General features: G+C 44.5%; 1 protein-coding gene across 1 annotated transcript in view; it reads right to left on the bottom strand.

The window, feature by feature from the left end:
- Positions 1-27058, bottom strand: part of TNRC18 (trinucleotide repeat containing 18) — a 392145-nt gene that overhangs the window by 172892 nt on the left and 192195 nt on the right. Inside the window, 2 exon segments of the mRNA XM_077448715.1 lie at positions 3170-3338; positions 25438-25563. Coding sequence (XP_077304841.1) covers positions 3170-3338; positions 25438-25563 — 295 coding nt within the window.

Here is a 27058-nt window from a genome sequence, read left to right as displayed (position 1 = left end):
ATGTCTCCGTCCCCACGGAGATGCAGGCCCTACAGCCTCTTATGTGCACGGACAGGATTAAATACCTGGGAGTGTACTGCTCTCGCTCCCCGGCGGACTATGTTAGCCTTAACCTTGCACCTATTTTTTCTCTGTTGAAACAGAAGACCCAGGTGTGGTCCAGACTCCCTCTTGGGGTCATGGGCCGCTTGGGTCTTATTAAAATGATTCTTCTCCCTAAATTATTGTATCTGTTTTGGCATGCCCCGCTTCAGGTGCCATCCCACCTGTTCCGTGACATGGAATCGATCCTTAATTCGTTTGTTTGGGGCTCTTCCAGGCACAAGTTGGCCTGGCAGACCCTCAAATGTCCGGTCCGCCTTGGGGGTGTTGCGCTTCCTGACTTGGAAGCGTACTACCTGGCCTCCCAGCTTTCCCACTTTTATTATCTCAACACGTACGATAAACTGCGGTACTCGTATCTGGTGTGCACCTCGGCGACAGACGTGATCGCGCATCCCTTCCAAATTGTTTTTTGTAAACACAGAAATGTCCATCGCTCGGGGCCTGGACGCGGCATGCTCACACACCACTGTCGGGTTTGGCAGTTGGCGATGTCCAGATCTGAGGCTCCTTCCCTACATACACACACGCCCCTTTGGGATAACCTTGAACTGCCTGAGCTGCTGCAAGTACCGGATTATAAAGTGTGGATCTGCAGAGGTATTATATATCTATCCCAACTTTTTACTAACCGGGGTGTCAAGACGTTCCAGGCCCTTAAGGAGGAATTTGGCCTCCCTAATCATCTATTTTTTCGATACCTGCAAGTACGTCACGCCCTGCAGACGCAATTTGGGAATGCACCCCCTGCTCTCGCGGACCTCCCACTGGCAAAGTTGCTTTTCGGTGAGGATCCCCGAAAACTTATCTCCACCTTGTACACATACCTACTCACCCCCCGGGCTACAACTCATGCGTATACTCTTAAAGCTAGGTGGGAGACTGACATTGGGTGGGTGGAGGATGATCACTGGGAGGAGATGCTGGCGGTGTCGACGGAGGTATCCCCTAAATTGTCTGACAGACTGACCCATCTTTACATATTGCACCGTTCCTATCTGACTCCCAATCGCCTTGCCAAATATAAGCCTGACCTTGATCCTACATGCCCCAGATGTGGCGACAGAAACAGCACGTTCTTCCACCTTATATGGACCTGCCCCCCCGTTCACAGGTACTGGGCACAGGTTATACAATTCCTACATGATCATATGTGTTCTCCTCTTACGCTCTGCCCACGCCAGTGTGTACTTGGACTCCTCCCCCTTCAGGAGGAAAGTAAATACTTGCGTACCTTCTTACAGGAGACTCTTTTTACTGCTAGGATGCAGATAGCACAAATGTGGCTTAGGCCGGATCCTCCTACGTTCCAGCAGTGGAAGGGGGCTGTTAACCGCACCCTGCCTTTCAAAAAAATTATATACTCCAACAGAGGGTGCCCGCTAAAATTCAACAAAATATGGGATAGGTGGTTGGAGAGCGCAGACAGCTGCGAGGACTAGCCCTTTGGGATCACTCTGGATGATGAGATCGCTACCTCTTCCCTGGGCATACCTGGGCGATTTATTTACTGTATCTATGTGTGTGCTGCTGATGGACATGGTACTGTGTATATTGCGATTCTATTATGCTGTGTCAGATATGGAATATATCCTAATTTTTCTGTTGTTTGGTGCCTGTTGCACCGTTTTTGGTTTGACTACTCCTCTTTAATCTTTTTTTTTGCATATGTTCAATAAACCTTTTCTTGGTTAAAAAAAAAAGAAGCCAGTGATACTCAGGTTGCCTCTAACCCAAATCACTAGTGGCTCTATCGCCAGGGCAAACAGCAGGGGTGATAAAGGACACCCATGTCCGGTGCCCTGACCCAAAGCAAAGGTCAGTGACAATCTACCCGCATCTCTTATAGCTGCCTGGGGCGGTAATACAGCAAACGCACCCAGGAGATATACAAGTCTCTAAAGCTAAAGCGTCGCAACACCTACCAGAGGTATGGCCACTATACAGTGTCAAAGGCTTTCATAGCATCCGGTGAGAGTAGGGCTCTGTGACCAACATTGTCAGCTTGGGACTGCATATTAAGAAAAAGCCTTCTTAGGTTTATCGCCGTGGATTTGTTGGGCATAAATCCCACCTGTTCTGGATGTACAACCAACATAATGACCTTGTTTAGCCTAAGGACCAGCACTTTAGCCAATATTTTAATGTCTGATTGTAAAAGTAATACTGGTCTGTATGAGGCCGGATCTACTGGGTTTTTACCTGGTTTTGATATCAACAGGATGTGGGCCTTAGAGGGCGGTAGGGCATTTTGCTCCCTAGCTGCATTGAACACCCTTAATAATCTAGGTAGCAGTAATTCTGAGTAAGCAGCACTCAATTTGACTTAATTTTGTTATTGAACGGGGCGCGAAGTCCTAGTCCTGCTGCCATAATATAGCTCTGTATACTGTATGGAGCTGATGCAACATACAGTGCATACAGTGCTCCCAGTAGAAGCGTCAGTAAAGGAAACCGATTGTTTGTGCCAGCATGGCCCAAAGTTTTGCCTTTATTTACACTTTAAAACAGACGCAATGAACTGTACGAGGGGCTAGAGTCCACCATTAAGTGAGCTCTTAAAAATTCACTTCCCTTCTCCTGAACGTGACTGATGTCAGTTCCAGGCTGTATGCATGCTCAGAAGATGTCAGCACATCTGTTACTGTTCGATCTCTCACTGTGAGTGACCGGGCAGCCAGACAAGCCAGCAGCAGCACTTAAATGACTAAGTTAAGAGAAATCACTGACAGTGCTGTCTTTTGTGTGCCAAATTTGGGCAGATCGATTGAATTATAATGACCCCCTCAAACCAGGGGTAGGCGGTTACTTGGGCCTGGCTGAGATGTGGAATGTGGGCACAACAAAAAGTGCAGAGGTAAGGAAGAAAAGCTTTGCCATGGTGAAGGTAATTATTACTATTTTATTTGGCTATCCCACACTCCTCCTTTAAATACATTTTCCCACACTTCAACATATCAGGTCTAAAGAAAAAAAAGGTCCAGCAAACAACCCATGTTGCTCAGTTAATCTGAAAAAAAGATCACCATTACTTAAAGATAATTATTGTCTAAACACCTTTACTTACCTCATACATGTAACCCTGTACTCTCTCGTTCTCCTCCGGACTATGTAATCTGCCTTTTATATCTCCAGTTCCATTTTTCATTTCATCAACTTCTGAAACATTCAGCAATGATCTTCGGAATAAGCTGCCAGTCTTGGAGCTTTCTGAAAGTAAAACCCGTTTCTCTAACCTGTATATAAGGAAAAACATGAGTGGAAGAGAAACCTAGAATGAGACTATGCATCATAAAGACTTACAAAAAAAATAAAATTTAGATGTTAAAACAATCACACATAATGTAAGTCATAATCAGTAAAATTATTAAAATGACTATTTGCTTTTTCATACAAGTTATTATTCCTAATGTGTGTGCTACGGGGAGGAGAGCAAACCAGAGAAATATTTTTTACTACAAGGTACTCACAAGGCTGTGGCTTGGGCAGAAGGATAAGAACATTAAAGTATATCTAAAGCTAAAACTATTTTAGTATTAAGGGCCAGTTTAAACCATGCCTGCCCATGAATCACACAGGAACAAAAAAAAAAAAGAAAAAGCTCTGCTATTAGTTTTTAATATGTAAATGGGGGTAGTCCATTTTGCTCACTACATAGTAGAGTCCTCCTCTACATCCTCTTATCACAATACATGTCTGTTAAACTGCAATTACAACTCCAATACAGGGTAGAGTAAATGTGTGTACAAGCAATAAAGGCCAGGTAGACGTGCATATACAGTCTGGGCAATGAATAACCACTCTACAAGAATGCATACTTGAATTGGGTATGCATGCACGTTTCTGCCTACAAGGAAGAAAGGAAGGTGAAAGCACTTGTAGAATGGCTTTGCTATTTATCATCATTGTGGCTTTTCTACAGTCAGCCAGGAAAAAAATTAGCCAATCAATTATTCAACCACATGAGCTCAGCCAGGGCACACTGGGGAGGAGTTACAAACATACAGTTGTTTCCGGGACACATTTTTTATTATATGCATGCACCTAAATTCAGATTTATTCTCCTGTAGAATTCACCATTTAAAAAAAAAATCTTTATGCAAGTGAATCCATGAAAAGCAATAAGACCCCATGTACAGTGTCATCCATATGTATTTCTAAACATCTAAAAGCATGTATTACCTTGCTATGGCAAAATTCACACATACAAATCTAGCTGCATCTAGATGCATTCAAGTTTAGTGTTTTTTTACACGAACAAGAATTTTGGACATCCCAGGATCATTTAGCCTGGTTTTCTGCAGCTACAGCTCCTTGAAAAGTATTCATACCCTTTGAAATTTTACACATTTTGTCATGTGGCAACCAAAAATGTATTTTATGTGATAGACAAACACAAAGTTTGTCTATCACATAAACCCCCACTAGACCTGTCTTTTGTCATAGCCCACAGAAAAAGGACTACAAGAGGAACAATTTACATTGTACTATTGCTGATGGACAGTACCAAAATTATGCTCAGGTAGTGGCGCTTTCCCTCTAATTAGCCGACTGCATGACGTTGACTATCCTCTCTTGTGGATAGAGCCATTGTAATTTTCTAATAATTTTATAGACATCGATTTCGCATCTGCTCCTCAAGAGTGAACGTTATCCATGAAACGCGTCAAGCTATATAGATGCTATTATCTCGAGTGTTCTCAATTTTATATTATTTTTATAGACATCGATTTTGCATTTGCTCCTGAAATGTGGAAGTTATCCATGAAACGTGTCAAGCTTTATAGATGCTATTTGCTATCAAGATTTTTAGCAATCTTCTTTACTGGCTTGTACCAATCAAGTGTTATATATTGTGTTAGCATGAATCCTAGAGTCTGGCGTTTTTATAATGTCAATATCACTATTTGAACTATGTTATTTATGTTCTAACATAATGTGCATAAGACACTAAAAAAATATATCAGAAACACAAAAGTATTGCTGATCCTAGCACTCAAAATGGAAAAAGTAAAATTGTCACTGCACTATAGCTGCTGTTATAACAATAAAACAATCTAAAAAAAATGCAAAGATAAATTATGAATAAAAATATAAATAAAATACCCTGGCATTAACAGCGCTTAAAATACCTCTGACCACAGAAGTTTAAAGTGCGAAAAAGTGACAGAAATGCCATAAGCCTCCTCCAGGAATGGAGGACCTAGCAAACAAAGTGAACAATTTTTAAACCTTAAATCGTGGTCCATCTAAGAACAGGATTTCAGCCTTTAGTAGTAAATCAGATTCTGGGTTAATCCACCTTAGGATTGCTGTAGAAGGGAGGAATCCAGTTCATGGCAACGACATAAGCAGTGTCCTGTGGGGATTCTTAAAGGCTCAATGTTAACTCTTTAGGGGTAAGTACATTACTAAAGGGGGCCATGCCTTTGAGGGTTCACGGAGCACTATATTCACTTTATGGACTACTTTTTGAATTTCATAGAATTGTGTGGTGCACGTATGGCATTTCTGGCACTTTTTCGCACTTTAAACGTCTGTGGTCAGAGGTATTTTAAGCGCTGTTAATGCCAGTTTATTTTATTTATATTTTTATTCATAATTTATCTTTGTATAATTTATTTAGAGTGCATAAGACACTGTTTACATTGTACTCGTCAGACATTCCTTTTTCACGTTGCCCCATCCAGTCGCATGCTTCACATAAAGTCCCAAACCCTCTCCTTATGCCATTAATTCTGCTTTAAACTTCTCCACAATTGTATCTCTGACCTGTCCGGTATGTTGCCTAGCCTTCATGATGCTGTTTGTTCATTTGGTTCTCTAACAAACCTCTGAGGGCTTCACAGAACATCTGTATTTATACTGAGATTCAATTACACAGTTCCACTAGACTTTAGTTAGGGGTATCAGAGTAAAGGGGGCTGAATACAAATGCTCGCCACTTAATTCAGGTTGTATCCTCGCTATTAAAATGATCTACCCGGCTTGCTCACAGACTGTTTCTTGTTTATGAGCTTGCTTATAGCTACATTGAAAGCTGATTTTGTGCAGGGAGTCGATTATTAATCTCTCCCCTGGGTGGAAAGAGGGGAACAGGAAAAAAAAGTGTGAGGATTACACGCAGGACAAATGAGGACTTGGGGAGTACAGATCACCCCGGGGATCAGTCGGTAGCTGAAAGAACTCCTCAGAATAGTATAGAAAAACACAGAATACTGGGAAAGATAAATGTCAAGACATTGCCACGCGTCCCCAGAAAATTGCACCAGAGACAAAGAGGAAACTGTCTACAGCTTCCACTTCATCGCAAGGAGCAGCCATGGAGGGAACCTCTGCTGGCCCAGATATGTCCCAGAATAATGATGGAGACAGAGCAATAACAACTGGAATACCTGGGTGAAACAGCAAGCAATGGATCCTCAGAGACAGCTTTGTGTAACAAATCTGTTAAAGTTTCAAAAATAATGAATACTTCAGAAACAGAGCATGTAATTCCGCTCACAGATATATTGAAAGCCATCACTACGTGTAATAACTCTGTAAATATCCTTTCCCATAACTCAGAGGGAATGAGGGAGGATCTAACTTTAATCAGACAAGATATGCAAATTTTTTATTTTTTTTCCATTTAAAAGGATTTTATTGAACAGAGCAGACCGAACAGCATACGTCAACAATGAACCATTTACAACATTTGACATACATTGTACTTGTAAGTAATAAAGAACTTCATGGAAACACCGACATTCACCTATACATAAAGAGTAGTATGAACGTACCACCACCCTGTTGGCCGATCCCAACCAGAACCGTTCACAATTGCTAAGTCTCCATTAAGAAAGCGGTTACAGACTGCTACAATCCAAAACATTTTTCATTATCAAAGATAAGAACATCAGCGAAAAGGGAAATATGAAAACAAGGGTAAGCAGGAAAAGATAGAGGAAAGGTTGGACCGACTTCGGTCCTGGTCGAAAAGAAAAAAGCACAGAAGAAAGGGAAGATAAGTTGCATGAGAACCGTGGCTAGGGAAAGGAAGAATGGAATGAGAAAGAGAGAGAGAGAGAAAAAAAAAAAAGTAGAGGGGGGGAGAGGGGGTCCCCCCACCCCGACAGCCAGCCATCAAGGCCCGCTCCAGGAGGCACACTAATCCTCTCGGCTCACAACAGGAGACACTAGGTCCTTGTATTCCTGCGAAAAGCGGAATTTGTACAAATAAAACCAGGTTTTGTTGTGCTTCTCCTCCTTCCGGTGGATAGCTGCAGTCAATTGCTCCATCAGGCCTATTTCGCTCACCACAGCCAACCATTGTCCCACTGAGGGGAGATATGCAAATTTTTAAGGAGAGAATGACAGCTGCTGAGGAAATAATAAGTACAGCTGAAGACACCCCAAATTAAGTTGTGAACGCTAATAAAAAGTTTGTACAGCAATTATCTACACATGACACTTGATTAGAAGACATAGAGAACCGCCTTTGCCGGAAAATATTAGAAGGCCTCCCTGGATGGGTAGAGGTAAATACTTCAGCTGAATTTATAGAGAAATGTCTCATAACCATAACCTGGGCCCAGAACATTTTTCCTCTTTTTTTCTCAGTGGAAAGCTCAGGATCCCCATCAGAGGAATGCCTGCGGGAGGTGCACCCAGGACCCCGATTTTGAAAATGATGAGCTATAAATACAGGGATACTATTTTGCAGAGAGCTAGACAACTCTCAGATATATGGATGAATGGATAAAAAAAAATGTCCCTGATTTTTCAGCAGCAGTGTAGCGCCAAAGGGTGGGATTTATGGAAGTGAAGCGGCAACTGAGGCAGATGGACTTATCCTATTCTATACTCTTTGCAGCCAAACTTAAAGTATCAGCGCAGGGCACCACACATTTTTTTTGTATCTCCATAACTAGCAACCCAGTGGGTGATAACTATAAATGGTCAAATTTAACTCCCAAAAAGATTTTCTTCCCCTTTCCCCTACTTTTTGGGAATATGAAAGGACATTTTTGGGAAGGGGAGAAGGGCAGAGAGAACACTAATCTTTTTCTTGTGGCCTTCTCGATCAGACAGCCCCCATGTTTTTTTTTTTATGTTGAATATGTCTATGTAAGTTTGTTGATTTATGTACACCTCTTGGAATATACTTTTGTCTCTCCTTTCCCCTTAACTTTATGGGTGGAACCCGTGAGGGACTAGACGATGGGGATTGCGGCTGGGGCGGAGGGAAAATAGGATTTTTGTACTCACCATGAAATCCCTTTCCCTGGAGTTCACTGACTGACGCAGCTCCTTTATTCTTGATGCCCAGGTTGTTACGCCACCTTCAGGAGAGGACTAGGTAGAACATGTTAACATGTATAAAAAAAAAAGAACAAAAAGAACTTTCTAGTTGCTCCCAAGGGGCGGTCCCTTCAGTAAATACCCCCCAGCCTGCTTCCTGCAGTTTCAGTAGATCAACAAGCAGTATAACATAATAATTAACCACTTAAGGACCACCGCATGTAAATATACGTCGGCACAATGGCACTGACAGGCACAAGCACGTACCGGTACGTGCTTGCTTTCCAGCGGGTGGGGGGTCCGATCTGACCCCCTCCCTCTGGCTGCGGTGGTCCGTTTCGCTTCAGGAGCAATCCGGGATGAGGGGATGGCCATTGGTTTCTGGCCATCCCCTCTCGATCGCTCCTGGCGAATGAGAAGCTTCCCCTGCCTGTGTAGTGTAAACACAGGCAGGGAAGAAGTGATGTCACTCTCCTCGGGGCAGTCTTTTTGACCGGACTGTGAGGAGAACACATAGTAAGTGCACCAATCACTACACTGACATGTAGGTACCCCCCAATAAAGGTTTAACCCCCTGATTGCCCCTAGCGTTAACCCTTTCACCCCCTTTTGCCAGCGTCACTAAGCGATCGTTTTTCTGATCGCTGCATTAGTGTCACTGGTGCCGCTAGGTAGCTAGTTATTTTTTATGTTCACCTCCAGGTTTTTATAGCGTTAGGTACCCCCATATACTACCTAATAGAGATTTTAACTCCCTGATTGCGCCTAGAGTTAACCCTTTCACCAGCGATCACCGTATAAGTGTCACTGGTGACGCTGGTTAGTCAGTTAGTTATTTAGGTTCCCCGTCAGGTTTTTATATAGCGTCAGGGACCCCCATATACTACCTAATAAAGATTTTAACCCCGATTGGCCCTAGTTAACCCTTTCATCAGTGATCACTGTATAAGTGTTACAGGTGACTCTGGATAGTTTGCTTTTTATAGCATCAGGGCACCCACCATTTATTACCCAATAAAGGTTTAACCCCCTGATCACCCGGCGGGTGATATCAATTAAGTTTTAGGGTCAGGGTCTGCGTCACCCCAGGCAGCGCTAGGTTAGTGCCAGTACCGCTAACACCCACGCGCAAAGCATACACCTCCCATAGTGGTATGGAATCTGAACAGATCAATATCTGATCAGATCTATACTGCGTCCCCAGCAGTTTAGGGTTCCAAAAAAACGCATTGTTAGCGGGATCAGCCCAGATACCTGCTAGCACCTGCATTTTGCCCCTCCGCGCAGCCCACCCAAGTGCAGTATTGATCGATCACTGTCACTTACAAAACACTAAACACATAACTGCAGCATTCGCAGAGTCAGGCCTGATCCCTGCGATCGCTAACAGGTTTTTTTGGTAGTGTTTTATATTTAAATCCTGAAGGCAGTGCTTGGTTTTTGGGGTCCTGTATGCGGCTAGGCTCCCAAAAAGCCCCCCACATGTGGTATCCCTGTACTCTGGAGAAGCAGCAGAATTTATTTTGGGGTGTAATTTCACGTATGCCCATAGCATGTGTGAGCAATATATCATTTAGTGACAACTTTGTGCAAAAAAAAAAAAAAATTGTAATATTCCTGCAACTTGTGGCAAAATATAAAATATTTCATGGACTCAACATGCCTCTCAGTAAATAGCTTGGGGTGTCTACTTTCCAAAATGGGGTCATTTGGGGGGGTTTGTGCTATTTTGGCATTTTATGGCCTTCGAAACTGTAATAGGTAGTGAGGAGTGAAATCAAAAATTTGCACCCTTAGAAATCCTGAAGGCAGTGATTCGTTTTCGGGGTGCCCCCTCCGCCTCCACTCTGCGGAGCAGACGTGATAGTAGCTTTATCGGAGGAAAGTCGTAGATCAGTCGGTACTGATCCCATGGAACCACCAAGCCCCATTGATGTGTCTACCCAAGGATCTCTTATCCTAGATACGAATCTCAGCCCCTACCGATTGAGACGGGAGGCCAGGAGATCCACGTCTGGTGTGCCCCACCGCAGGCACAATAGCCTGAACATCTCTGGATGCAATGCCCATTCTCCTGGGCCCAGCATCTGGCGACTTAGGTAGTCCGCCTGCCAGTTTTCAACTCCCGGGATGTAAATGTCCGACAAGGCTGGTACCTGTAGCTCTGTCCACTGAAGGATGTGAGCGACCTCCCGTGCTGCAGCTGAGCTACTTGTTCCTCCTTGATGGTAGACATATGCCACCGCTGTGGTGTTATCTGACCTGATCCTGATCGAATGCCCTCGTAGTCTCATCGACTATGTGGAGAGGCAATGCCTGATCGCTTGGCGTTTGAGCACATTGATTTGCAATCAATCAAGGAGTTCCACACCTGACCAGAGACCCTGGGTCAACTCTACTCCCAGTACTCCACCCCAGCCGGTCAGGCTGGCATCTGTTGTGATCACAGTCCAATGCAGAGGTAGGAATGACTTCCCGGACTGAAGTGCCGGGGACCTCAGCTACCAAATCAGGGAGTCCCTGACTGACTGGTTTACCTGAATCTACCAATCCAGGGATAACAGAGATTTATCCAATTTCGTAAATATCTTCTTCTGCAAGACTCTGGTGTGAAACTGGCCGTATGGTACTGCTTCGAGGGAGGCCACCCTGAGGCCAGAACTTGCATGCAGAAACTCTGCGACAACCACCTGCGGTTCAGCAATAGTTTTACCGTGGCTCTGAGAGTCTGCAGTTTTGTTTGAAGGGAGAACACTCTTGCTTCCATGGAGTCAAGCGGTAAACCCAGGTACTCCAAGCGCTGAATCGGTATTAGCACCGACCTTTTTAGGTTCAACGGCCACCCAAATTCCTGCAGGGTTTGCATGGTGATCGCCACATCCTCTAATTCTGAGGCGGAAGCTGCTCTCAGAAGGAGATCATCCAGATAACCTGCAATTGCGATCCTGCGTTGTCTTAACGCCAAGATTGGAGTCAATACCGTGTTAAAGACTCTGGGTGCTAAAACCAAGCCAAAAAAGGAGGAGCCACAAACTGGTAGTGGGCTTCCCCGACTGCAATTCGCAGAACCCTCTGATGCCTGAGGTATATGGGTATGTGCAGGTACGCATCCTGGAGTCCAAAGACACCAGGGAGTCCCCTTGATGGAGTGCATCAACTACTGAGCTGAACTGATTCCATTCTGAACCTCTGTACTTTAAAAAAGAAATGGAGGCTATTAGGTGAAAGATTGGACATACCCTTTCCTTTTTGGGGACTACAAACAGATTGGAGTAGAACCCCATAAACCTTTCCGACTCCGGAACAGGCACTACCACCCTGCGGCTTAGCAGGTCCCATACTGCTCCCAATAGGGCCTCCCAGCGAGCCGGGAGCAAGGGTATGCTGGAGGGGAAGAGTCTGTTTGGTGGCCAAGAGAGGAACTATCTTGTAGCCAGAGGAAATCAGTTTGCATTTACACTTTTGTCCCTCAGAGGTGGTCCTATTGGACTGGGAGCGTTTAGCCGAAGTCCCGGATGGATGAAAAACCTCTTTAGAGCAGAAAATGAGGGCCCTTGCCTGTGGCGTGGCTCCTTAGCCTTCCTGGTCTGTGGGAGCAAGGTACTCTTCCCACCTGTGATATTCTTAATAATGTCATCCAACAAGGCTCCAAAGAGCCGCTCACCAGGAAAGGGTAGATCCATCAAGGTCTTTTTTTTTAGATGCCTGGTCCGTGACCAGCATTTCAGCCAAATCAGGTGCCTCAGCACCACTGCTGACACTGAAACCCTGGATAGCAGAGGAAGGGTATCCAGAGCTGCGTCCCAAGCATACTTAAAGTGGTGTTGCCACCAAAAAAATAAAAGCTGCTTAAAATTATTAAAAAAATAAAAAATAAATAATTGGCAAAAAAAATTTTTTTTACTCACCTCTAAATACCGGTTGCTAGGGGGTCCCTCGTAATCTGCCTTCTTCATTGCCCGGGCTGGTGACATCACTTCCCCTCGCGCCGCACATTCACCTGGGACCTGTCATGTGTCCCAGGTGACTGTACGGCGTATCACGGCGCACTGCGCCGCTCGCGCATGCGCAGTGGGTGCCCGGCTGTGGAGCCACAGCCGGGTGCCCACAGTATGCATGACGGCGCCGCGAGCGGAGCGGGGAGCGAGGGGGGGGGGGCTTCGTTCCCCCGCATAGCTGGACCCTGGGGCAGGTAAGTGTCCGATTATTAAAAGCCAGCAGCTGCAGTATTTGTAGCTGCTGACTTTAAATTTTTTTTTTTTTAGGGGGTACCCCACTTTAAGACCGTACACTAACTGGTCTGCTAGTTCCATGCAGACGGGAGTAGCCTGCTGCTTCTCCAATTCGCGGTGCAAAGTTTTCCCAAGTGCTGTGGTCAGTACTGGTCGTATTGCTGAACCCCCAACCATAAATAAGGAACGGGCCACTGCCTCGGTTCCTGCCTGTGGGCTCCTTAACCACAGGAGCCCCCTCTACTGAGATTGTGGTTACCTTATCTAACCTGGATACTGGGGGGTCCACGACGGGAGGAGCCGACCATTATTGCAGAAGGCTCTCCACAAGGGGGTAACGCACTGCCATGCTTTTTGGGGCCAAAAGGGTCCGTTGCGGTCACCCCCATTTCCTGTATATGAACTTATTTCAATAAGTTAGATACGGAAATACCTTAGGTGTACGGGCTGGCTTACGGGACCCAAAAGGGACCACTACTGCAGCAGAAGGACCTGCTGTATCCTGATCTTCAGGGTATCAAGCGCAGGTGTGATAAGTGCTCCAACTAGCACTTTTCCCGCGCGGACCCGGACGGGCACTCATCCTCACTGTCCGATCGTTCCTGGTCAGTGTCATCTGAAACAAGAGAGCAGGGGCCACCAGCCTCAGCAGGGCCAGAGTCTGCGTCAGAGCTCTCCCCGAAGGACAGGTGGGGGGGCAGGGGCCACTTTCTACCACCTTGCGCCCACACACCGCCTCCACCCTGGTAACGAACGTTTTCAGGACCGACGACAAGGCGTCCCAAGGGAATGCACTGTTTGCAGACGAGCCGGTTTTGCAGGGAGTTAGGGGGAACAAACATCAGTTTCTGAAGCCATGCTGACCCACCCTGTCTGCCTCCTGTTGGAGACTTAGGACAGGTGTATAGTCCCACCCTCCTAGCTGCTGCAGGCTGGGGGGCTCTCACCGCAGGACTGACCACTCTGACCAAGTTCTGCGCCATTCAACTAGTCGTGCCTGTGTCCTGTGTCAGCTCCCAGGCGTCTGCGAGAAGAAACCGCGCTTTTCTGAGCCTCAGGGACCAGAGCTGGGCAAAAAAAAAACTAGCAGGGCTACAACAAAATGGCCGCCGGGCATCCAGTATAAAGGACATCACAGGGAAAATGCCCGTCGACCTACAGTAAATTGGTTCCTGACCATGCTTCTCCCCGAGTCACACCAAACATGGCCGCCAAACAACTGTACACAGAGAGGGACAGTGAAAAAAAAGACAGAGAAAATGGCGGCAGAACAGCGCAGCATGTGCAGACCTCCAGACACCCAGTGGGGAGACGACACCCAGGGGCACAGCCACCCACAGAGGGTGAGATCCCCCCCACATGGCACACACACTGCTCAGCAGCCCATGCAGCATCCCCCATGGGGGGGAGATAGGAACAGGGAGAGAAGAGAGGGAGGCGAGGGACCCCCGAATTGACCTACCAGGGAATGCCCAGCTGCTCAGCCCCACTGAGTCAGAGAGAGCTGTACTTACCGTTCCGGACAAGCTGGGGACATTCCATCATAGACCCAGTCTCCGATCAGTACGGGGTGGCTGCTGGCCACGGCACACTGACTCAGACATCAGTAGCACAGTCATGTGTGTGCCCTGGAGCATTGCGCTCACCGGCCGCCCTTGGAGCCTGAGGGGCATGTCGTGGCCATCCCAGCGCATAGCTATGGTCTGCACATGCTCGCTGGCCAGGCTGGGGAGACTACAATGATAAGGGTATCCAGCCTGTCACCCAGCCGGCTGTTGATAGCAGATCACAGGATCTTAATCTTGCGCAAAAGACAAAACTTCTGAAAAAAAAAACCCGGACAGATGGGCCCGCAGGGTTCCTAGGTCCATCTCCCTCACTACTCAGAAAAAACTGAGGCTGCAGGAAGCAGGCTGGGGGTTGTTACTGAAGGGACCGCCCCTTGGGTGGAACTAGAAAGTTCTGTTTTTTGTACATGTTAACATGTCCTGCTTAGTCCTCTCCTGAAGGCGGCGTAACAATCAGATGGTCAAGAATAAAGGAGGTGCGTCAGTCAGTGAATGTAAGAAATAGAGAGACATGGGTCAGAGTGACAAATAGTGGATTTTTTTATAATTATTTTGGTTCATTTATTGGAAAAAAAGTTTGATATGGCTCCTTTGAATGAAGTGCTAATCTCATGGAATGTGAGAGGTCTTGGTAGCCCTTCTAATTGGCAAGCAGTGTTTACTTCACTAGGAAGATTTACTCCCTCAATAATTTGTCTTCAGGAAACCCACTTAAATTCTCAGACGTTGCATTACTTAAAACAAAATCAGTTTAAAACTCAGTATCACTCTACATATAAGTCATACTCTAGAGGAGTGTCTATACTGATTTCTAATACCGTAGATTGAATTTTTCACGTATACAAATTAAGGAGGATAGTAAAGGTCAATTTATTTTTTTTGTACTGTACAGTAGTATCAGGGTGACCATATGTGTTTGGAAATATATATATCCCCACCGCCATAGTCAATGGAGGTGTTTAGAGAGTATATTCAGTTCATAGCTGATAAAATAGATAGTACATACTTATTGGTTGGTGATTTTAATAATTATATGGACTCCGTAATGGACAAATATAATATAATGGATAAGCAAACCTCATTGAGCCCTACGCCTTTGCCAGATATGTAGCTGAATTGGGACTGATAGATCTCTGGAGACAACGTAATCCAACAGATAGGCAATTTACATGCTTCTCTAGTAGTTCTAAAACGCTCTCTAGAATAGATCTAGCGTTGGACATATTTCTATGCTTCCATATCTTTGTGATATTAAATACAAGGGCAGAGGAATTTCAGATTGCTCACCTATAGTATTACATTTTTCCTTTAGGATTAACCCAGGATGTCCATTATGGAAGGTAAACCCATATTGGTTGTCACTTATTCCTCCAGCTGAAGGAATTATGACTGAATTAATTGCTTATCAAAATACAAATAGAAACTGTCTCACGTTTAATATATTGGGATGCATTGAAAGAATACCTCCATGGTCTCCTTATTGCGCAGATATCAAAAATGAAGAAATAATCCAGGCAATGGGGAAAAACACTAGCTGACAATATGATGAAAGCGGAATTCTTATATATAACCACCCAAATGATGATACAAAAAAGAATGGCATTATAGCCAACAGCACTATGCAGCATTGGCTAAGAAAAAGGCAGAAAAATAGGATTTTTGTACTCACCGTAAAATTCTTTTCTCTGAAATTCATTGATGGACACATCATCTTCATCTTGACCTTAGGGTTATATCGCCCCTTTAGGAGAGGACTAAGCAGAGTGTTAAAAACAGCAAGACTGCACAGTAGCGCCCAGGGGGCGGTCCTACTGGCTATAACCCTTCACACTGCATCCAGCAGCTCAGTTCGTCAAAAGCAGTACAAACATAAAAAGGAGGGGAGGGTGCTGTGTCCCTCAATCAACTTCAGAGAAAAGGATTTTACGGTGAGTCCAAAAATCCTATTTTCTCTTTCGTTCATTGAAGGACACCGCATCTTCACCTTGACCTTAGGGACATCCCCAAGCAGTGTCAAAAAAACGAGGGGTGGGAACAGCAAGAAAATAACTCTACCCATAACAACCAGAGCTCCTCAACGGAGGAGTTGCAACCTTAAACAGCCACCTGCAAAACCTTGCGGCCAAAGCAAGCATCCAAAGATGCGCTCACATCAACCTTGTAAAATTTAGTGAAAGTGTGAACGACCGACCAGGTGGCCGCCTTACACACCTGAGAAACAGACGTTTGATGTCAGAAAGCCCAAGAGGCACCAATTGCCGTGGTAGAATGTGCCGTGACAGGAAAGGGAGACGCCCGCCCCCTTATGGCATAAGCCTGAACCACAATCTGTCTGATCCACCAAGAAATGGTGGCCAACGAGACCGCCAGGCCCTTTTTCGGATCAGTCACAGATACAAAACAGTGAGTCTGACCTCCGAAAAGGAGACGTAGCAGACATACACCCGCAGAGCCTGGACCACATCCAAGGAATGCAAAGCCACCTCTTTGGGGTGTGACGGCCAAGGACATAAGGACGGAGGCACAATGTCCTCATTTAGATGAAAAGCCGAAACAACCTTTGAAAGATAAGGCGGTGCAGCACCGCCTTATCCTTGTGGATGATCAAGTAGGGAGACTTGCATGACAAGGCCGCCAATTCAGAAACCTCCTGGCAGATGTAATAGCCACTAGAAAGACTACTTTCTGAGAGAGTGTCAATAAGGGGATCTCCCTAATGTTTTCAAACGGCGGTTTCTGAAGCACCGAGAGCACCAGATTCAAATCCCACTGAGGCAGCGGTGGTCGAACCGGAGGGGCCACATGTCGAACCCTCTGAACAAACCTACTCACCAATGAATGAGTCGCCAAGGGTCGCTGAAAAAAAAAGGCCAAAGCTGATTTCTGCCCCTTTATGGTGCTTAAGGCAAGTTTCTGATCCACTCCTTGTTGCAAAAACAGCAGGATCCTGGAAACTGAGTATGTGCGCGAACACCACCCCATCTCCTCACACATGGAGATGTAGGCCTTCCACGTACGATGAAAATCCTTCCGAAAAGATGACTTCTATGCCCTCAGCATAGTGGAGATTACCAAATCTGACAGACCTTGGTCTCTTAGCAAATGGCTTTCAACAGTCATGCCGTCAAAGCCAGTGACGGTAAAGTAGGATGACATATTGGACCTTGTGACAGAAGGTCCTCCCGCATCAGCAGCCACCAAGGAACATCCGCCAACATTCGTACTATGTCGGCATACCACGGATACCAAGGCCAATCTGGGGAAATCAGAATCACCGGAATCCCCTCAGCATCCACGCTGCAAAGCAGACGTGATAGAAGTTTGAGTGGGGGAAGGGGGAGGCATAAATCAGGTCAATAATGCCCCCATGGAGGATAATGTGGAAAATGGACCCTCGCGGCACTAAGTGCTAAACGTGAAATATATCTATGTGCATAAAAAATGGAAAATATTACAAAGTATAATGAAACAACCTGTGGGATGAAGAAAGTGCAAGTGCTGCTAAATAATACAGAAATGCAGCAGGACAAAAATAGTAAACACAAACTATCACATAAATGAATAAAAATAAAGAGTCCTGCGCAAATCGTGCCACTGGAAAAATGGATAATATATATATAAATGTGAAAAACAAGAGTCAATGGAAAACTCATATAAATAAATACACCAATAAGTGTAGGTGTATGGTGAAAAAACTTGAGAAAGAACAGGACCAAATGTTCCAAAATATCAGGCTCCCAGAACTCTCACCTCAAAGAAGGAATAATCAGGCAAAATAAAGATGATCCAAATAAACTTCTCCTTTACTTCTCTGTGCACAATAACCAAGTGGTATAGACTTCTGCCACTAGAGGGCCAATTCAACCTCTTGTATGTAATACTGCAGCATTTGTATCCTCGTGGTATAAAACTTAAAGAGAACACAGAGGGGAGGAGGGAAGGGAGAGAGAGAGGGGACTCCAATAGTGTAGTGGTTTCAATAACTAAATAAGTTTATTAAGAGAAAGCAATAGACTCTCACATTTAAAAAGAAAGTTCAAACAGATAGAGATCTGGCGTGTACCGCCAGTCTTACGTTAGTTCCGGTTTGTCCTACGGCCACTCCCTACGCGTTACGTCACCACGTGACTTCTTCATGGGGATCCCCATGAAGAAGTCATGTGGTGACGTAACGCGTAGGGAGTGGCCGTAGGACAAACCGGAACTAACGTAAGACTGGTGGTACACGCCAGATCTCTATCTGTTTGAACTTTCTTTTTAAATGTGAGAGTCTATTGCTTTCTCTTAATAAACTTATTTAGTTATTGAAACCACTACACTATTGGAGTCCCCTCTCTCTCTCCCTTCCCTCCTCCCCTCTGTGTTCTCTTTAAGTTTTATACCACGAGGATACAAATGCTGCAGTATTACATACAAGAGGTTGAATTGGCCCTCTAGTGGCAGAAGTCTATACCAGGGGTTGACAAATTTGCTTGGAATCTAGGAGCCAGCTAAAAAAGTTAGGAGCCGGGTCCGTGACGGCGATCTGGACCTGTCCCTGGCCTGACGTGGAGACGAGTGAGGGGAAGATAGCCCCCAGCCCCTCACCTGTCTCCAAGTCATTGCCCATAGCTCTTAGAGGGACATTTTATTTATTTTTTTCAAATGACAATTTTTTTTTAAATTGCATTTTAGTGTAAATATGAGATGTGAGGTCTCTCTGACCCCAGATCTCATATACAAGAGGACCTGTCGTGCTTTTTTCTATTACAAGGGATTTTTACATTCCTTGTAATAGGAATAAAAGTGACACACATTTTTTTTTTTTTTTTTAAAGAACAGTGAAAAAAATAAAAATAAAAGTTAAAATAAAAATATTTTAAACGCGCCCTGTCCCGCCAAGCTTGCGTGCAGAAGCGAACGCATATATGAAAGCGGTGTTCAAATCACACATGTGAGGTATCGCTGCGATCGGTAGAGTGAGAGCAATAATTCTCGCCCCAGACCTCTGTAACTTAAAAAGTGCAACCTGTAGAATTTTTTAAATGTCGCCTATGGAGATATTAAAGGGTAAAAGTTTGTCGCCATTCCATGAGCGGGCGCAATTTTGAAGCATGACATGTTTGGTATCGATTTACTCGACGCAACATTATCTTTCACAATATTAAAAAAAATTGGGCTAACTTTACTGTTGTCTTATTTTTTTTTTATTAAATACATTTTCCCCAAAAAAGTGCGCTTGTAAGTCCGCTGTGCAAATACGGTGTGACAGACAGTATTGCAACGACCACCATTTTATTCTTTAGGGTGTTAGAATAAAATATATATATAATTTTTAGGGGTTCTGAGTAAAGGGAAGGAAGATAGGCTGGCAGGCAGGGAAAATTTGCATTGCATCCATTAGCATTGCTGGTTGTAATTCCAACGGCCACCAAAAGAGGGCGCCAGATTCCAGAAGGAACCATAGGATCGTAGAAGGCCTCAAAGCCGGGGGCTAAATTACCGGCCGCCGGCGGCGCGGCCCGACGCGATCGCGCCGGGGGGGTCCGCGGAGACAGCATTTCCCCAGCTGTGCTGCCCCAGGCGCCAGTTCGCTAATTCTAGTCGCAAATGCGACATGGCGCCCGGGTTTTGTCGAGCCCTGGTCTATACCACTTGGTTATCGTGCACAGAGAAGTAAAGGAGAAGTTTATTTGGATCATCTTTATTTTGCCTGATTATTCCTTCTTTGAGGTGAGAGTTCTGGGAGCCTGATATTTTGGAACATTTGGTCCTGTTCTTTCTCAAGTTTTTTCACCATACACCTACACTTATTGGTGTATTTATTTATATGAGTTTTCCAATGCCCCCATGGAGCCCCCAACGCATCTACCGCATCCGCCCAGGGATTCTTTGACCTGGCCACAAATCTCTGTACCTTCCAAGTCGAGAAGCCAGGCGATCCACATCTAGCGTGCCCCACCTTACGCAAAGGAGCCAAAATAAATCCGGCTGTATCGGCCGTTCCCCTTGGTCCAGCATCTGATGACTTGGGTAGTCCGCTTTGCCAGTTTTCTATGCCCGGAATGTACAAGCCCGACAGAGGCGGCACTCGCAGCTCTGCCCACCGCAGGATGTGAGCAACCTCCAGCGCTGCAGCCAAGCTCCTCATTCCTCGATGGCTGACATACACCACCGCTGTGGCATTGTCCGACTGGATCCTGAATGGATGCCCATGCAGCCTCTGTGACCATGTGGCGAGGCACCGCCTGATCACCCACAGTTCCCAACACATAGATGAGCAGGTGAGCTTATTCCTGGGTCCAGCGACCCTGGGCCAACAGTACGCCCCAAACTCCCCCCCCAACCAGTCAGGCCAGTGTCCGTTGTAATCAACGTCCCATGAAGAGGAAGGAACGACTTCCCAGACTGAAGGATTGGCGACCTCAGCCACCAAAGCAGGGAATCCCTGACTAGCTGGCTCACGTGAATTTGAAAATCCAGGGACAACGGAGATTTGTTTCACTTGGACAGGACTCAAGTGTGGAATTGAGCATTCGGTACTGCCTCGAAAGTGGCTACCATGATACCCAGGACTCGCATGCAAAAAATGCAGTAAAGACCACCTGCGGGACACCAACAACTTTACAGCAGCTTATCTACGATTTCCATCCCTCTCTGCCTTAGCAAAGCCAAAATTGGGGCTAGCACCTTGCGCTACAAAAACTGGTAGTGCTTATTCCCAACCGCAATTCGCAGAAATCTCTTATTGATGCATATGGGGACATGCAAGTATGCGTCCATGAAGTTCAAGGACACCAGAAAATCCCCTGATGGAGTGCAGCTATCACTGAGCGAACTGATTCCATCCTGGACCTTTGTACTTTCACAAAGCTGTTGAGGACCTTGAGGTCCAGGACCGGACGGACCTCTTCCTTCTTTGGGACTACAAACAGATTGGAGTAGAATCCCTGAAACCTTTCTGGCAGTGGTACAGGTACTATCACCCTGCGCAGCAGCAGGTCCTGTACTGCCCCAAACAGGGCTTCCAGAGGAGCTCAGAAGATGATGAAGGTTGGAGGGAAAAAAAATCTTTTTGGCAGACAAGAAAAACTATCTTGTATCCTGATGAAACCAGTTTCACAGACCAACTGGTCGGAAAGTAGGGAGGTCCACCGAGCTGTAAGCTCCCGAAGGTGACCCCCCCCCCACCCGAGATTCGGACGCGGGCAAACCTTCATGCGGTAACAGATTTGCCCGCAGGCTTGTTCGGCTTGTGAAACCAGGGACAATTTTGTCCCTCAGCAGGCACCTTGTCAGACTGGGAGGGCTTACCTGCTGTCCCGGGCGGACGAAAAATCCGCTTCTGAGTGGAAAAGGAGGGCCCTTGCCTACGGCATGGCACCTTACCTTTCCTGGACTGTGGCAGCAACATTCTCTTACCCCCAGTAACATTCTTAATAATGTCAACCAGCGAGGCTCCAAATAGCCTCTCCGGTTGCCATAACAGGGATGTCTGGGGAAGAAGTGCCAGCTTCTGACGCCATGCTGACCCACACTTGCCTGTCACCACTTAAGCACCTAAGGCAAGTCACACAAAATGTCCACCCTCCTAGCTGCCCTAGACTGAGGGGCCCCCCCGCAGGACTTACCACCCTGACCCAGGTACTGCGCTGTGCTGCTGCTGTCCGCTCTCCCGTGTCAGCCACGAGGTGTTCTGTGTAAAAAGCGCGCTGTTCTAGAAGGAAACAAGCACCCAGTACTAGAGGCAAAACAAGCTGACCGCCGGCCGCCTCAGAAAAAAAATGTCTGAGGCCGTCGGACTTCCAGAAAATGGCCGAAAGGACAAAAATGGCTGCGGCTACAGAAAAATGGCCGCAGAGCGTGCGGCGGCTTCCCCACATGGTATACACATGAAAACAGCCCAGCAGAAACAGGGAAGAGGACGAGCGGCCCCCCAACACCCAGAGCAGCCCCCTGCTAGGAGCCGGAGCCCCCCCCCACGAGGATAAGAGGAATATACTCTCTCTTATTGCCAAATTTAGATAATAGAGTATAACTTGGAGTCAATTTCCATTGTCTATGGTGGGGAGAGTGAACTTGGTGAAAATGGTGTGGATGCCCCAGATACTATATGTACTGCACAATTGTCAAATATGGCTGACGCTACGATTGTCTAGGACTATTGATTCTTTCTTTAGGGATTTTGTGTGGAAGGGTGGAAAACCCAGAATTAGATTAGAAATATTACAACAGCCCATAGATATGTGAGGGATTGCGATACCAAATGTAAGATTATATTTTATTGCATCACAACTACAACAATGGCATGGATGGGAGTTAATGGATATGGAAGACCGTATACAGAAGATAATAGCTTCCCAATTTGAAAAATAACCTCTGGTTCAACTAATAGCAGCTCACCATTTTTATATAAAAAAAAGGGGGGTTCCCTACTTTTTACTTGATCCACAGGATTTGGGAAGCAGTGCGAAATATCAATCAGCATAGAGGGTATACGAAACATATGCCAAAATGGGTTAACTTTTGTCTTTATGAACTGGATGGACTCTCGGAATTCTCAGATTCGAAAAAGGCAGGCATAATACTCTTGCGCCATGTATATGAAGGGGATGTTTTACTTTCTTTTAATGTATTAAAGGACCGATATCAGTTAACGAATAAAAACTTCTACCAATATCTTCAAATACATCATGCATTACAAGCTCAAAGCTTAAAAATCCAATTACAGTATGAACACTCTAAAATATTAACAAAAGCAACCTCAAGTGCCTGTATGAAACAAAGATTAATAGGAGATCTTTATTCAAACTTACACATAACAGATAATACTGAAAAACATAAAAATAGCTTTGTCTGGTGGCAAGATGATATAGAAGATCTAGACAATCTCTGCTAATCTCTCCCAAGACGCAGCCATGTCTCCCCTGTCTGTCCAGTTGGGAGGTGGACCTTAACTGTACCTTTTCAGTGACTCAGCAACAACACATTATCACTCTAGCCTTTAAATGCTCACTGTGCATTAGAAGGCAGGAAACTTTAAATTGTTAACCCGCTGGTACTTAACGCCCTCCAGACTACAGAAATGCTTTCCCGCCGCCTCGAGTAGGTGTTGGCGCTGCAATGAGGGCGTGGGAAAGCTGATGCACATATTCTGGTCTTGCCCTGCCTTGCAAACTTTTTGGGGCGAAGTTCGCCGTATTACACAAAAATTTACAGATTATGTCATCCCAGATAACGCTTTTTTCCTACTGCACCACTCTGAGAACCCTATCAAAAAGTATAGTAAAGTATAAAAGTATAAGAATACAGCACTTGCTCAATGCAGCAAAGGCCTGTATCGCCATCCGATGGAAACAGAACTCCCCCCGGCCATTTCACACTGGCTGCGGAAGGTGGAGGACTTGAGAAAACTGGAGGACTTGGTCCTCACTGCACTACACAAACAAGAACTGTTTAAGAAGACCTGGGACATTTGGACCACCTTTATTTACTCTGCTGAGGGACAACGCCTTCTCAATTAGTAGCGCCCCCCCTCTTCTAGGGGAACCCTTACGCCCCGTCCGCCACCATGTCTTCTCTTTCTGTCTTTCTCTCTTCTTCCCTTGCTATCCCCCTTAATTCTCCACCCTTCTATCCCGTGATTCGCCCCCCAATTGCGCCCTCCTTACAGTATCAGCTAGGTCTCTCTCTTTGTGTGGGAGGCGTGGGGGTGAAGTGGGAGAGACCCTAACACTGACCTTTCCAACACCTTAGATCTGAGTTGTATGTGGCCGGAGCGGGAATTGGAAGCTGAAAACGGACAGGTATATTGTTACGTAGCTGATAAGTCCCTTTGGATGCTGTTTTTTTGCTGTATGATTTATATAGATGTATTGCTGATCACACCTTTATCTGTAACGTGTGTCTCTCTCCCTTGTTGTAGATTGAATAAAAATGTATATTTGAAAAAAAAGAAGATCTAGACAAGGTGGACTGAACACGAGCTCTGGAAACACTTCCCAAGATATCTCTTTCACCCTCTCAAAGGCTATCTAAGCTTTTTATTATACATAGGACTCATTATACCCAACAAAAACTCCATACTTGGGTAAAAAAAAACAACACTGTTATGTCCGCGATGCTCTCTATTTAATGGCTCTCTTCTCCACAGGCTCTGGCGATGTCCAAAGCTCTATCGTTACAGGGAAAAAATATTCACAACCTTAAACCTATGTTTCACTGAGATAATAGGAATCCCCAAATTTGCACTATTGGGAATAATACCTAATGCAGCATTACCTGTAGAGCTGTACACTATGTGAACAAGATCGCTATACTTAGTACGTAGTTATTCTACAAAAATGGTCATCTGCTGATCCTCCAACCCATAAACAATGGGTTAAGAAACTTAATTATATACTTAAAAGAAAAATTAACATATAAGCATAGAGTTGCACCTCAAAAGTTTGGTAAAATATCGTCATAGTGGATAGAACCTAGTAATGAATTCTATGACGGTTCATCTAGTAGAGATGAGTAAAGGCAATGGAGATAGATGGGAGTAAGGAGCTGAGGTAGAAGGAAGAGGAATAGATGAGAAGAAGAAATTAATATGCAAAAGAAAAAAACTGAAGCTGCCTCCACAGCTTGACGATTGATATTAGGAGAGCTTAATTTGATAAGTAGATTATATTTATGCCACTACTATGTTTTGGATATTATATGATAATATGATATTATTAGGATATTATATGATAAGTTACTTTAATACAATAGGTGCAAGGTTTGTTTGGTTTGTGTTTTTTTTCTTTTTTATATATTATTGGATAACTTCTGATATTCAGTGAATATATTTAAAATATTATTATCGGTTTGTATATATAATAAAAAAAAATTAAAAAAATATTTTCATTAAAAAACAAAAAAACAAATGCTCGCCACACTTTTCAGATATTTGTAAAACATTTATAATTTTCCTTCCACTTTGTGATGGCCTATCACATAAAATCCCAATAAAACACATTTACGTTTTTGGTCGTAACATGACAAAATTTCAAGGGGTATGAATACTTTTTCAAGGCACTGTAACCAAATGTAAAGTACATTTGTATGCAGAAAAAATTGAACTATGAAGTATAAAGTTTGCTTATATTTTTCAGATCAATTCCTTGTGTATAAACAAAGGAGACCAATGTGCATGAGGCATAACTTATACTAACAGGGAACCACTGCTCTAGTAGCACTGCAGATTCTACACTACACCTCTGTGCTAGTCTGTACTACAGCCATACCTTCTATTGCTGCCATTTTTCATTCTCTCTTCTTTATAAAACAAAGGATTGATTCCATGCTTTCTTTTCTTGGGCCTGCCAGGGCCTCTCCTTGACATGGTCTTACTCCTTTCATCAGTCTTGTCCCTGCAAAGAAACCCAAGTTTAACCTTAAATGGCAATCACAAATAGCGATTTGACCAATTTGTTTTTGTAAATTCCTCATCTGTAAGAGACCGATGTTCAGATTAAAACGTATGGCAAAATCACGTGTAAACAAAAAGAAACCCTCATGATGAGATTTTAGCGGCAACGAGTAGATTGCACAATGAAATTGTAACATTTTAATCTACTTCAAGTCACAAAGTCTTTATTAGTACAAATTGTAAAATGTTACAATACATATTTAAAAATGATTTCTAACAAAATATATCTGATTTCAAGATACTCAGACTTCCAATTGAAATCACCAACGATGTGATTCAGATGTTGAACACCCAACGCGTTTTGACAATACCATCTTCTTCAGGGGTGCGTAACCTTCTCTGACCATACAGTTTTTCACATGTATTGATCTCTAGACTCTGGATGATGTAATATAAAAGCAATATTCTCCAGCCTCTGACTACCATATAATAGATTTCCAAACTGTTGGCACTGCTTAGGCACTTCAGATTACAACATACACAACACTCTGGTGTGATTTGTTCGACCACAGTAATTCACTCGTTGGGTATGGTTCTGCGATTCCCCGGTGATGCTTGTAGGACTATATGTAGTAACGTTTTTAACATTTATTCAAGATATACTTACTGGTTATGCACCCCTGAAGAAGATAGTATAGTCAAAACGCATTGGATGTTCACCATTTGAAACCCATCATTAGTGATTTCAATTGGAAGTCTGAGTATCTTGCAATCAGATATATTTTGCTAGAATTTTTTTTTAAAGATGTATTGTAACGTTTTAGGATTTGTACTAATAAAGAATTTGTAACATTTTAATCTACTTCAAGTCACAAGTTCATTGTGAATCTACTTGTTGCCACTAAAGTCCCATCATGAGGGTTTATTTTTGTATACACATATAATTTAGGGATGTTGGCAACTAGGGTTGCACCGATACATTTTTAAGACCGAGTACAAGTACAGATACTTCCCCCCCCCCCCCACCAAGTACCCACCAACACAGATTCTTTTTTTAATTTCATGTGACACTAATATGCCGCACTGATGAGGCGTGGACTGTGTCAGTCATTTTATTTGTATTCAAATTTATTCATTTTTACAATGCTTTTTTTTTTGAGGGGGGGGGGGGGGCGGTGTCAGTGTTTTTGTTTTTTCACAATTTAACTTTTTAAATATTTTTTTTATTCCATTTTTTTTATTTTTTATCAGTCCTGTTGAGAGGTTTTGGCAAGATATCAGACCCCTAACATTTCCCCTTTGGAGACAGGAAAAGGGACTGAGGACATAGATTCCCCAGTCCTTTTCTCAGGGGCCTCAGCTGCACTGAAGGTGAATGGACAGAAGACAGAGAGGCTCCTGTTCATTCATAAACTGAGATATCGTAAACACAGTGCTCAGTTATGAATGGCCAGCGTCAGTGATCACTGACTGTTCATTCAGAAAAGGAAGGAACC

The sequence above is a fragment of the Lithobates pipiens genome, unplaced genomic scaffold (genome assembly GCF_037356315.1).
Source record: "Lithobates pipiens isolate NorthernLeopardFrog02 unplaced genomic scaffold, aLitPip1_a1.2 Scaffold_22, whole genome shotgun sequence".
Classification (NCBI taxonomy): Eukaryota; Metazoa; Chordata; class Amphibia; order Anura; family Ranidae; genus Lithobates; species Lithobates pipiens.
This window is presented reverse-complemented; position numbering and strand designations above follow the sequence as displayed.